The 13,569-nt window shown below is 50.5% G+C and overlaps 1 protein-coding gene across 5 annotated transcripts; it reads right to left on the minus strand.

The window, feature by feature from the left end:
* Positions 1-1,110: 1,110 nt before the first annotated feature.
* Positions 1,111-13,319, minus strand: LOC117651503 (transducin beta-like protein 2). Of its 5 annotated transcripts, XM_034395550.1 has the most exons (7): positions 10,595-10,861; positions 9,288-9,494; positions 2,690-2,913; positions 2,421-2,607; positions 2,169-2,354; positions 1,861-2,055; positions 1,111-1,781 (listed from the first exon to the last, which is right to left on the minus strand). In XM_034395550.1, the coding sequence occupies exons 1-7, from the start codon at positions 10,704-10,706 to the stop codon at positions 1,558-1,560; spliced, it is 1,335 nt and encodes a 444-aa protein (XP_034251441.1). In that variant the 5' UTR covers positions 10,707-10,861; the 3' UTR covers positions 1,111-1,557. The 5 variants fall into 5 exon arrangements, with proteins under 5 accessions (XP_034251441.1, XP_034251437.1, XP_034251436.1 ...); XM_034395546.1 differs by lacking the exons at positions 1,111-1,781; positions 1,861-2,055; positions 2,169-2,354; ... (1 more) ...; positions 2,690-2,913; positions 10,595-10,861 and adding exons at positions 3,282-8,188; positions 11,894-12,173; positions 13,188-13,319; XM_034395545.1 differs by lacking the exons at positions 1,111-1,781; positions 1,861-2,055; positions 2,169-2,354; positions 2,421-2,607; positions 2,690-2,913 and adding an exon at positions 3,282-8,188 and having other exon boundaries at positions 10,595-10,865.
* Between the last annotated feature and the right edge of the window lie 250 nt (positions 13,320-13,569).

The raw sequence follows: 13,569 nt of genomic DNA on the forward strand, positions 1-13,569 counted from the left end.
TGGTCACCTGCTCCTCCTCCCACACCTCGTTGTTGCCGCTCGACTTGGACACGGCCGACATGGCGTCGCGGTGGTTCTACACGCTACACACTTTCCCTTTCGTTTTGCGTCTTGACGCGACGTTGATACACTGACACTGACACTCTCGTTTCCCTCGCACTCTCACTCGCTCGCACTCTCTCTGCCTCTCACTCTCGCACGCACGCGTCACCGCCGCACTGTTGCTGCAGTGTCGCACAGTGACGCTGCTGCGCGCGCCCGCCGCACTGCGACTCCGCCCGCGCCACTGGCGTGCCCGATGGGTTGCCTGCCCGCCGGCGCTCGCTCCCGGCCGAAGCCAACTTCGCCCTGATTGATTCCGTCACGCTGGAGGTTCGGAGACTCGGCCGCCCCGAAGTGACGGCGACGGCGGCGCGATTGAACGCGATGCGCTTCCGCCGCAAGTTCGGCGCACCCTTTACAGCTCAGTGGCTCTGGCCGCGGGCCGAGCCCAGCCTGTCCGCAGTGTTTGTAACTTGTTGTAGCGTCGCGTTTCCTTCCCGCCCCCAGCAGGACTGCCGCGCCGCGGGGGGCTGGTGCGCCCCGCCAGGCCGCCACCCAACGGCCCCGGGCCGGGCCGGGCAGGCCTTCCCGAACGAGCTGGTACCGGGCGGCACGGGGCGCTGGCGCGGCTAGCACGCCCCCGCAGCCCCACGCGAGGGGCGGGGGAGGTGCACGACGTGGCCTAGCCCAGCGCGGCGATTGAACTGCATCCCCCACGTCGATGCCGCGCTCTGACGCGCGCCGGAAGTCAAGCCCCACCTGCGGCCTGCACTAGTGGCCTAGTGGCCGTGGCGTGCGGCGGGCCGGGCTCTCTCTCTCTCTCTCTCTCTCTCTCTCTCTCTCTCTCTCTCTCCTCTCTCTCTCTCTCTCTCTCTCGCACTCGCGGGGCGTCCCGTCCAGGTGCGAGAGAGACAGACTGCAGCTGCTCGGGGCAGCGCGACCACAAAGCGTCTTATTTCTGGAGTTGACACAACGCGGCCAGTCGGCAACGAAAGTGTTTAAAAATTTCTTAAATTGTGTGCTTCTTTGGTTGTGTTTGGGTTTGACCAAATCAATAACTCGCGCAAATAAGCTTGCTCATTTTTATTCCTCAAGTCCCCGCACACGTGCGTGAATTTTCTCAAAAGCCAAGGATAAGAAAATATAATATATAATAATAATCAAATTGCAGTCTTAGAACGAAAATACCAAAAACAATCGACTTCATTAAAACGTAAACAGTCATTTCATTTATCATGAATTCAAGAATGTGACAGTTAATCTCAGTTCATTAGCTAATTCTAAGACAAGCGTAAGTCTCTAGTTGACATAGTAAACACTGCGGTCCTTTAAAAGTGACACTCAAGTTCAAAAGTGCAGCAAAATCGAACACCCAATTTATCCACGCAGAATTAAACAAGTTTATTATATTTAGAAATGCGAGAATCAAATGACTTTAGTCTTGAGTATCGACAGATCGACAGTATCTGGTTAGCCCTCGGGTTCCCGCGGGGCATTCCCTCTGGCGCCGTGCGGCTAGTAGGTGACGCTGTGCTTGTCGAGGAAGGCCTTGGAGGAGGCCACCAGCTCGCTGAGGCGCTCCTTGGTGGCGGCGCTGAGCCCCGACTCCTTGAGCTTGGCGGCGCACACCTCGGCCGTGGCCATGTAGTGCGCCATGTTGTGGAGCACGCGCACGTGGCGGTCGCCGGCCGTCAGCACCAGCTGCCCCGTCGAGTCGATGCGCACGCAGTTGATGGGTCCTGGGGGCCGAGAGACGCCGATGCCGTTAGTTAAATGAATTATTAGTGATACAGTGGTGGAAGGGGGAGACGAGCGTACCGCCGTAGAGGTCCTTGATGGTGGCCAGCAGCTTGCCCGAGCTGACCACGTAGAGGTGCAGGTCGCTGCCGGTGGTCACGGCGAAGGACTCCCCGTCGGGGGCCAGGGCCAGGTGGGACTTGGTGGCGGCGCCGGCCGCGGGGGCGTGCTTGCCGGATTGCAGCAGCCGCGGCTCCTCGCCCTTCTGGTACTCGACTGCAAGCAGAAAGCAGCGCCGCCCGGTCACGTCCCGAGGAGGAGACCCTGTCGATACCCCACGCGAGTCTCTCTCGCGCGGAGTAGAGACGAAAACGGCACGCGGTACGCACTCTTGGTGTTGAAGACTCGCCAGTTGCCGTCCTTGCTGATGGTCGCCATCCGGGAGGAGTCCGAGGAGAAGGCGAAGTCGAAGACCCCAGAGCTGTGGCCCTTGAGCTCGAAGGCGCGGACCACGCGGTCGAACTCGCCCGACTTGGTGAACACCACCTCCCACACCTTCACGTCGGGGGTGAAGCCTGCACAGACCAGGGAGTCGCTTGGTAACTCTGTCCGAGTCGAAACAGGTCGGCGGCCTTCCCTACCTGAGGCGGCGATGAAGTGTCCGCAGGGCGAGACCCTGGCGCGGTGGGTCTGCATGGTGAGGGTGTCCAGCGTGGCGAGGCGCTCGCCCTTCAGGTCCCACAGCACCAGGTCCGTCTTCTCCGAGCACGTCATGATGAAGCGGCCGTTGACGGCGATGTCCATCCCCACCACGTCGTCCGTGTGGGCCTGGCGGCAAAACGCGACAGTGTAAGTTGAAGAGAAAGCAGTCAAGTGTCCTGTCCACCCGCAACACCCCCCAGGCACCCACCTTGCCGAACGTGATGGCCTTGGAGGTGGAGCCGATCCATCCGTCCGCCTTCTTGACCACCTTGTGCACCTCCACGACGTTCTCCACGCCCTTGTGGATGATGAAGGCCTTGGAGTCGGGGCTCCACCGCACCATCGTGGCGTGGTCATACTCCACGTTCACGCGGAGGCTCTTGTTGTCCTTCTGGTCCAGGTGCTTCGAATTCCACAGCAACACAGTGCGGTCTGTGGGGGAAAAAAAAAGGGCTGTTGTGAGGAACCTTTTACTTGTTGCGGAATCGAGGTGTTCTACGAAATTCCGTAAACGAAATGTGCGCCCAGAAGCCAGAAGGTCCAATGTTAAGTGAAATTAACGAAACTCTGATTACAGCGAATCTTTAGCTCGAGGCACGATGAAGGGCACCATTACCACCACCTACTGTAAACTCCAGCTCAGCCTGTGCTGTGCAAATACTTCAAGAAGACTTTGTGTAATACGTCCTCAAATAGCTCCTTGATACAAGGGAGAATGCTTCTCAAGTTCTCGTTAATATTTCAATGAATTGTGTGGTGTTAGTAAGATGCTCCGGTGCTGCAAAATAAAGAACTGCGGAAAGTTTTATTTTCTTATTTATTTATTTTATTGACATTTTCACTCTATAAAACTACAAAATTAGTTTTACGACAACCAAGCCTAGGGGACCACAGTAAAAAAAAAAGGATTTAAAAAAATTACAGTTGATATGTAAATACCCACGGCTTTAAAGGAATGAAACAATAAAACTATTGCTTAGATTGTATCAGAAATGTGGCAAGATCTCACAGAGACCGTTGAGAAAGTGTGCACATGCACACAAAACCTACATACCATCATGAACAATGGAACCTTACCAGTAAGAAACTATTGCCTTAACCAATTTTTAACACAATCAATCCAACTTAAGTTATTATGTACAGCTAGACATCTCTTTACATTTCATATTAAAAACCCTTGTTCATGATAATATATAGGTTTTCTTTTGCTCTAAAATTTACAACATGAAAGTAGAAAAAAACAGCACATACAACATGAAATCACATTTTCACAAATGCACGCGTGCGTGCTACTACACACACATACACACATAATTTGTACCCTTTGTACAGAGGAATTCATTGACAATACTGAAACTTACCATCCTGCCACAACATTCACTAACCACTTTCACACAAGAATTAACAACTAACATGTAACTGGCAGTCTAAACAAACCACATATCCAGCATTCAAATCTAAACAAGTTCTTGAAAGTTTGAGGGTTGGCAGTCAAACTGCTCTCAAAGACTTAAGTGAAAACACCTTATGACACTCTACACTGCCCAAACTTCAAATTGAAAGAATGGTTTTTTAAGTAATCCAGCTGAGGAACACATCAAATTGTTTCCAAACGGACTATCAAAACGCACAATTTAAATTACGTATTTGAAGAGCACAACCATAACCTTGTGCCATACAAGGAAGAATTTTAACAACCAGCAAATGCTCTACCCAGAGTTACTGTAAACAGGATAGCATGGCCACATAAAAATGCAAGGGGAAAGGGAGCTCAATGTCAAGCATGTATCCACAAAAACTTTTACAGGATGATTATTTTACATGGCAAAGGTCTGCTGACAATTTTAAGTAAATGGAAGATATATTGAACCAATGGAAATGAGATCATGAACAGTAAACATTTTTCACAACCACAAATAATCTGATCTAAAATCTAAAATAGAGTGAGGGGGAGGAGGGAGAGAACTCCAGTGAAAGGTGCAGAGGCCTACACCAGCATTGATGGAACATTTGACCTGAAGTGGACCCTAAAAGTTTCAGTTAATACAAATTTTGTTTCATCATGAATCACTAAAATTTCATGATGTTATTCCTTGGACTAATAACAATGAACACATTTGCAACTTGTCATAAGTATGAACAAACTTGACAAACATTGGGAGAAATACAAACATCCTAAAACATCAAAAGCTACAAGTAGGAAAACAGTTACAAACTTTTACAAAAGGCCAAAACTACTACATCTAAGAAAGTTGTAAGTTAAGGATACGGGTCACCCTAATCTTACACCCAAATGAGAAAGACAACACTTAATTCTGACATCTAAATTTTTAATGTACTTTGCCATGAACACATAGCTAAAAAGTAAACCAAAGGAAATATCAATAATGTGAACTTTTGGAGAGGATGAAGACGTCACAAGTACAAATCAAAATCCTATCAGGATGATGTCCAGTAGTAAGACTCTAAGATCCTAAAAGAATATTCCTAAAAAAGGAGAGCAAGAGCTTTATTGCCATTTTCATAGAACAAAAGGGTGCCTAAGTGGTCTAGATTACCCATTTGAACAATAGTTTACCTTCTCATCACAAACAGTGACAAATGTTAGACAAAAATAAAATAAAATTGTGAACTGTGAGCAACTTGGTGTTGTAGCGCATAAGGATGTCGCTTAGTCAAACGATACACCAACCTCCTAACTAGGCATCATTGAGCAATTACTGATGGTCATCAATTAACGCTATGAGTCAGTTATTGATTCAGAACCTTCAAGACCTATCTAGTGCATTATCCTGCCTCCACACCCTCTCAATCCCAATGCAATTCATATCAAAACCCAGTCACATAGGAACATTAAAAAAAAGACAAAAAAAAAAAAAAACAAGGAAAATGACTAGCAAAATTTTCATAGCTACTTAAAATTAAAAAAACTACCTATGAACACTAAAATAAATATAACAGCACCATCAGTCACTCAGCATTCACACAACATTAACAGCGAGTAGAACTCTTTTGCAAACCATTCACAGGAGTAGGTTTAGAAAATTGCAGCAAAAGAGAAGAATTGCCAAAGTATAAAAGAAACAAGAATATAAACATAAATAAAGAAATTGGTCAGTCATATTCGATAGGAATGTTGAATTAGTCTTCAAAATTTTGTCCTACTAAACTTTATCAAAGCAAATTTTCTTTCCACATATTGAGCAGGTAATCAGACCATTCTTCTAGGCTCTTTTCCACATAAAGACACTTAAATAATAAGACTACGTATCCAGAAGTTTCAATTGTAGCACATTATCACTAAAAACAGTGACTTAAAGGAAAATTCAGAACTACGAGAAATTCTCTTAAGTGAACACAGGGTTAAGTCGATGTACAAGTAAGTATACATTAACTTAGTAAAGATGGAGAAGACAAGAAAAATATCAGTTATGGAGTACAATGGCAGGAGGCCATTTAAGTCACAAGGCAGGCTAGTTACAAATTTGTTACAAAAGGAAAAAAATCTACTAGACACTTACCAGTAGGGCATGAACACACAGGAAAAAATGCTCAGACTTCGAGCAGGGGACAAAATAACATTGACACATCAGGACTAAATTGAAGGAAACAAAATTAAGTATGGACAAAACAAAATGAAGAAAGAAGTTCACAAGTAAAAGAAGTAATAACACAAACTCATACAAGCAAATCACAGATTTTCACTCATGGCTTACTGCTTTTCTCCAAAAGATAAAACAAACTTGCACAAAAAAAATCTTACATTCAGCAGAAAAAGCGACACTACTTCCAATTCATAAAACACCTAATTAATGGCAGTAACAAAAAATCTGAGTCATACCTGATGACCATTGTTAATTAACAAAAAAAGATAAAAACACACAAGGTAGTGAAGGTAAAAGACAATACTCCTTATCTCAGAACTTGATCCAAGTGCAAGGCCTTTCAAATTTACAGTGCAGTAAGCCATGCCTCATATCAGTCTTGGTTGATTCTTTCTCCATGTAATTATTCACACAAACACACACTCGTTCAAACACACTACTTCTTGAGTATTCTTTGGAAAATGTTTCAAAGCATCAACTCCCATGTAATGAAGGGTCAGTTAACACTTTCACAATCACTGCACAATAAATGACAGAAGACAACCCAGCAGGATATTTTGGAGATTCAAAATGAAAATAAAAGTACTAGTCACATTATGAATAGTAGCTTTGTCCATCCAGAACAGACCGAAACTCTTTGCGAATCCTCCATAACATCAACTCTATACACGCACGAGCGTCTTCATAACTATCGTGTCCTGATGAATCACTCTGAATGTCTCTCTTGAGCAAGCAGTTTGCAAGAGATTTTAAGGAGCGTCTATAAGGAAGACCATAATAATGAGGAAAAACAACTGATGTGTCTATCACTGTTCCATGAATAATACGTAGAGCACGAAGATCATTCTCCAGGCCATGTCCAATGAGGATGGTATCGGCATTGATGAAGCCCATTAAGTCATTCTGAACATCTTTTAGAGATTTTGTGGCACCCTTTTTGTTCAGGTCTTTAGCAGTTATACCCGAAAAGCGGGTATTATAATCAATAATGTAGTGCTCAGGCTTAACCAGGCTATCATACACCAATCGACCGTCTGTGGCCACAACAGTAACTTTAATTAGCTCCAAGCCATTAGTTGTGAAACACATTTCACAGTCCAGAGCATAGATACCGTAGTTTCCATCTGGAGGAATTGTTTTCCTTGATCGAGTTCTGACAAAACCATCCAATGGTCCATTAATGCCATCATTGATGCCTTTCCAAACATGAAGTTTCCCTGTTGTGCAGCCTTTAGTATTGGAGCGGCCTTTACAACAACTGTAGTCGGCAACCCCAATGGAACTGACCTGAAGTTTACCCCAATGATACAAACACTTCTCTTGAGTCAAGTATTCTCCATCATTAGAGACAAAGAAACCTCTGCCACAGCGAACACACCACTTCTCATCACTTCCTCTGCTCAGTTCCTCTTGAGCTTTGCTCTTGACTGGGCTTGGCGTCACTTTGGGCTCATCCTTGAGCTTCACAAAGTCTTCAGACTTTGAGCTGTCACTATCACTGCTCCCATCCTTCCAAGATGCTCCATTGCCTACTAAACTAGAAGATACATAAATGTTTTCACTGAGTTCAGAGGCTTGGGGCACTTTGGAAGGTGACGGATACAAAAATGGGCTAGTGAACTTCGGAACAAACTCTTGAGCATTGACATCAAACAGATGAGACTGTTGGGTGGGCTGGTGGACTACTGGTTGCGATGGCCTGTTGGATGGAGTCTTGAAGATGATGGCACGGCCTGGGTACAACGTGCTCTCCACAGGAAATGACAGGCCCAGAAGTTGATCTGGACTCAAGACATAATGCAGGAAGAACTGTGCAAGCTCGTTGTCCGTAAGTTTCAGTTTAGCACGTTGACGCAGAGGAATGCTTTGAGCCTGCTTGCTGCTGCCATCACTGGTGCCATTGCTGGCACGTTTACCCTTGGCTTTATTTTTCTTCCCTGGAGACGCATTCTTTTTCTGCCTCCGGCTGCGTGCTGCTGCTCTTGGAGTCCCCCCGCCACCTGAATCAGGTGGACGCTTGTTTTCCTTGTTGCCTTCACTGCTGCTGCTATTTCCACTGCGGTCTCCTGGGCTGCCGTCTTCTGTGCTTGCAACCTCCAAATCTTCAAACAGAACAGAGAAAATAAAATTTTAAAAACAAATACTAATAATTATATTGAAATCCGAAGCATTCAGCAAGCATCATAGAATAAGTCTAGCTGTATAGTTGTTGAAAAACATGAATTAATAATGCAAGTTACTCTGTCTTCTTTGACAGGTGGTACCAGTCCCCCCACCCCTCCCACAAATCAGCATTCTGTGGCACACTAAGTACTACACATAGCATCTCAAAGCAACATTCAATGACAGCATTATTAAAAGAAAACAGGCTTTAGGAATAAATGGAAAAAGCAAGTGTGAAATAAATAAAACTACGTTCTCAGAGATTTGTAAAAAAAAAAAAAATAGCCCCAGAAACAAATAAACTAACCTTGCATCTATCTTCGATGGATATAGACAACTCCCCAATCCTCCAATATGCTCTTCTTGCTCTGTGGCTCTTCAAATTTCACACTTTCTAAATTGACTTACATATTTTTTCTTTTACAAATTGGTTGAATGTTTGGACAACCAAAGACAGCAAATAAATAACACTCCTACATTTAGAAAAAAAAAATATACAAAAAAAAGATCCTTTTTAAAATGAGTAATTTAATTATTACTTTGGAGAAAAAGATAACTGTGTGTGTGTAAATTGAAATTGCCAGAATAAGACAAAATAGTGCAGAATGCACCAAGACAAATAAAGACAGAAATGTGGAGAGCCTAAGAGATTGCATTTAAAGTGCATTTTACTGAACGGTGCACTGCTTAACTACTTGTTCTTCTCACTACTATCAGTGATCAAAATAGAATCTAGGTCACTAACTGCAAGGGGAGCCAATCTGTCAATCATTGGGTTAACCTCGAACTGCAGCCCTACATTGCATGCTTCAGCTACACACCCGCCCCCCTCGACACACAGCCAACAATGCATTGCCACCACCAAATCAGCATCTATGAATAGACTGGCAAGCTGAGTAAGAGGACTCTACAAAGAAACTTTGGAGGAGAAGAAAAGGGTGTGCTTCTCAACTTGTGATCATACCACAAACAGGACTTCGACATGGTGAAAAGGTTGTGACTTCACATCTAAACGAGACTTGAAAGAGTTTAACTCACCATCAGCACAGGTAGCCAAGAATTTCGAATTCCCAGAAAAATCCATGTCAAGAACTTCTCCAGTGTGGCCCTTCAAAGAAGTCAACATCCAAGGGTGGGTGAATGCCTTCGAGTCACGAGAAGCCCATTTCTCTTGTTTCTTCTTTGAAGCAGCTGGCTTGGCTGCTTGGTGGTGGTCGACCTTCTTCTCTTTCTTTTCTGGTTTCCCTGCAACAAACAAACCAGAAAATTAGTAGATGAATAACCACTTTTACAAGAACATGCAGAGAGTCAATCTACCAAAGGGGAATGTAAAACTAAAAACTGCAATACTGCAAGCATTTTGCAGCACAGTAGTTTAAAAAAATCTACAGAAAAACTTTTGAGGTGTGTTCTGAATCATAATGACATGATTTAAGATAAGATAAATACTGTCGTTGTGGTGACAGATAACTGAATGCAAAGAAAATTGATGAATACCAAATCTTAAGGCAGTTTCAGGAGGGTCGATTTTTCAACACCACCACTAAAAGCGACGTATTTTGAAAAATTATTATTTGACCAAAACCAAATGTGACAACTTATTAAGGGGGAAAATGGATATTTTAAAATTTAACTAGAAAGATTAATGACACAATAAGGGAAGGAAATCAAATCAAACAAAATCAAAGCAGACATCTGCCTTGAAGACATGCATGGTTCCGTTATCTTTCAAAACCCAAGAAATAATGTGGTTACAGGGGAAGTAACAAATTTCGTCGCGAATGCGCACTATCCTTTCGTCTAAAAATATATAGACGGCAAAAAGGAGGCAGACGACAAACAGCAGGGTTCTTTCTAGCAGGGCCTCCGGCAAACACTTGCAGGGGTACTCCAAGTAGGGTAGCAAACATGTCAAATACTACGGAAAAATGTCTAAGGGAATCACAAACGTTACTGGCAAACCAAGCCGCAATTCTCAAACTTTAGAGATCCGCTGCTGCGACCCGGGCCGTCCAATCTCCTCCACTCGACGGAGAGTGAGAGAGGGAAGCACGTAAGGCAGGCCTGGCGGGCCAGCGCGGCGTGTGTTTACCACACGCCTGGAGAGGTTAGGTCACCCTCGCCATGAGGTGCTTGGGGCACTGGGTGGCCTCCTCCATCACTCTGGAGCTTCATGGACGGCAGCTGGCGCCTCTCCTACACTGGGGAGCTTTACGTTACGGGGCGGGTCGAGGAACACGGGCAGGGTGCAGGGCGATGCAAGGGCCAGCCCTGGGCCAGCCCAGGCACTACGGGACCACAACGTGAGAGAGAGGAGAGGTACAACTCCAACTCATGGCTCTTACTTTGCACATTTTCTTCCTTCGTCGACCTCAATCGGTTTAGCAGCAGCGCCACCACAGCCAAGCACAGACCGATGACGGCTGTTTGTAAAACCAAATCGGCACTCATTTCCATAACTAGAGGTGCCGATTTGGAGCAGCGTTCGGGGGGTCACACTCACTCACTCACGTTCACACACACACACAAGTCACACACACACACACACACCGCACAAGGTGGTGGTGGTGGAAGCCGTGCCGAGCCGCGCGGTGCGGTACGGCGCGGAGGGGTGGCGGGGGCTCGGCGCGGTGTGGCGCGGGCCGTGCCGGGCGCGCTGGGCTTCGCGCTTGCGGTTGGGCAGTGGCGGTGGCGGGCCGGCCGAGCTTCGGGGAGGCCCCAGCGGTCTTCTGGAGGCTGAAGGCTGGAGGCTGGAGGCTGGCTGCCCAGGCCGGGTTCTAGGCTAGGCTCCAGGCGGCTGCACTGGGCCACTAGTCCAAGTCCAAGTGCGGCGGCTGGGGCAGGCCAGAGGGCAGGCGAGGGTGGCGGTGCGAGCGGGTGCTGCCGGCGGGGCGGTGCGCGGTGCCTCCTTGACGGCGCTGGCGTTCACTGCGCTGACGCGGCCCCGGAGTTGCTGCGCCTAGTACTCGCGTCTGATCCTGATAAGCCCCACGCTGCGAGGCGTACGGCGTTCGGCGAGACGAGCGACAACAACTTCCGCGGGGGGTCGGCGTCGGCGGGTCTGCGCGCACGCTGCGGACACGCTGCGGCTGCGGTGTCGTCTTCGCCACCTGGCCCCATTCCCCGGTCCAAGAGGACGACGGCGTGGTCCCGGTGGCCCTGGTCGCCGACAGTGTGGGCGCGCTAGCGGCCGCGGCGGTCCAGCCGCACATTTGCTGGCGCCCGGGAGGGGGTCGACGACGGCGACGTGCACGCTGGGTGCGGACGAGGGCGACGAGTATCCTGGCGGCGCGGCACGGCGGCAAGGCGGCACGGCGGCAAGGCGCGACACGGTGTGGACTCGAAGACAAGACGGCGGTAGACGCGGTAGACGCGGCACACGGGCGTGCGGTGCGTGCGTCGTGGCGTGGCAAGGCTCGCCGAGCGACTACTGGCTCGACTTGGCTCTGGCTCTTGGCTCGCCTCGCGGTGCCGTGTGCCGTGCGGTGCGGCCCCACCAGCCTCGCCTCGCCGCGCCGCGCCTTGCCGCCGTGCCTTGCCGCCTTGCCCCTACCCTCGCGGTGCCGCGGGACGCGGGCCGTCCGTCGGGCCTAAGCGACGCCAAGCCGCCAAGCCGCGCCAGTGACGCCCCACTCCCTGCTTACCGGTGAGGTTCCTCGTAGAGATGAGTCGCGTGCACATCCGCTGCAATGCGTCACTGCGTCACTGACTGCCTCCCGCGGGAAAAGAGGCAGCCATTCCGGGAAACGTCGCCGCCGAGCCGCGGAGCCGCCAAGAAGGCGCGAGCGCGACCCGTTCGGGGCGGGGCGGGGCTCGGGAGGAACCCGGGGCCGGGAGGCGCGGTGTTGCGCTGGGCTGCGTGGGCGGGGCCCGGGGCCCGGTCACCGCGCTGACGTGGTGCTTCTCCTGGGAACGCCGGCCGATCTGTGGAAGGAAAGACCGAGCGGACAGATTAGGAGGCGGCCTGCCCTGGCCTGCCCCTGCCAGAGTGCCTGATGGTTCTAATTGCCGGCAAAGCGAGGCAGAGGCCTAAAGGCACACGGGCCGGCCAAGTGGAGCGACCTCTTTGACCGGCCGGGCCGGACAGTGGCTCTGTCTCGCTCACGGCGCGTCCCCCAGGAGTGCGAGAGAGACAACACGCGCCGAGATGATCCGCCGCCAAGGCAGGGGTCACGCGGCGCGAAGCGCGAAGCCGGCCCGCGACAGGGAAGTCCCTGGGTCGACCGCCGGCAGCCTGGGTCGTCACTCTGTCTCTGTCGCACGCCTGGGGCGCACGGCCAGGGTGTGAGAGAGACAATCCTTCGGAACGAGGAGGCAGCTGACTAAAGTGCAGCGTCGCGGACCGCGGCCACCGGCGGCCACACTACACTGTCGGGATGCGGCGGTCGGTGACGACGACGACGACCGAGGCGCCCGAAGGGCATAAAGGGCTGCAGCGCCACGAGGCCTTCGAACCGAACGCGACTCCACAGAACATGCCCGCTTCCTTCTTTACGACCAGCGGCACCAGCAGCAGGAGGAGGGGGAGGAGCGTTGCACAACCTGACGAGATGCAGAGACAGCGACAGAGACAGTCTGGCGGTCGCTCGGAAAAACGAAGCGGCCGCTCCGTCCCGTTCCTCTTCCGCGACGCGACGCGACGCCACTGGGAAGACACTGAGACACTCAACGTGGGCGCCTCGGCCACACCGCGGGGCTTGCGCTTACAGGTTGCAAAGGTTTTAAACCCGAGCCGAACGGAGCGTCCTGATTGGTCACCGCCAATCACGGGGCTCGCTTTGAAACTGTCACAGCGGCCGGCTTCACGGGTTGCGGCGCGGACCAGGGAGCGGCAGACAACACAGCAGCCCCACGGAGGACGCCCGCGGGCACGTCAGGCACTCCGCGGCCAGCGGGGCGGCGGGGCGGCGCACTCCCACGCGCCTGGAGGCTCCTTACCAGTGGTGGGGCAGGGCGGCAGGGCGCGGGGGAAGGACCAGGCACGTCGAGCAGGGGCAGCACGGTGGAGCACTGGTGGGCACGGCAAAAGCACAGCAGTCACCAAAGCGCGGAGGGCGGGGCTGCGGGGCGCGGAACCCGACTGAGACGGCGGCCAGGCTGAGTCAGACTGGCGGGCATGGCGAAGAGGGGCTGCGAAGGCACAGCCAGGCGCAGCGCGCAGTAAGCCTAAGCGAGTCACAACACAGACGCGGCGTGGCCGGCACGGCAGGCCACGGCACGGCGGGCCGCGAGTACACACCGCAGCGCTGTACCGACGGCCGCGCCGGCCATGCCCGCCAAGCCCGCCAGGCCGCAGGCCGTGCCGCGCCTCGCCGCGAAC

The sequence above is a fragment of the Thrips palmi genome, unplaced genomic scaffold, assembly GCF_012932325.1.
Source record: "Thrips palmi isolate BJ-2018 unplaced genomic scaffold, TpBJ-2018v1 HiC_scaffold_6, whole genome shotgun sequence".
NCBI lineage: Eukaryota > Metazoa > Arthropoda > Insecta > Thysanoptera > Thripidae > Thrips > Thrips palmi.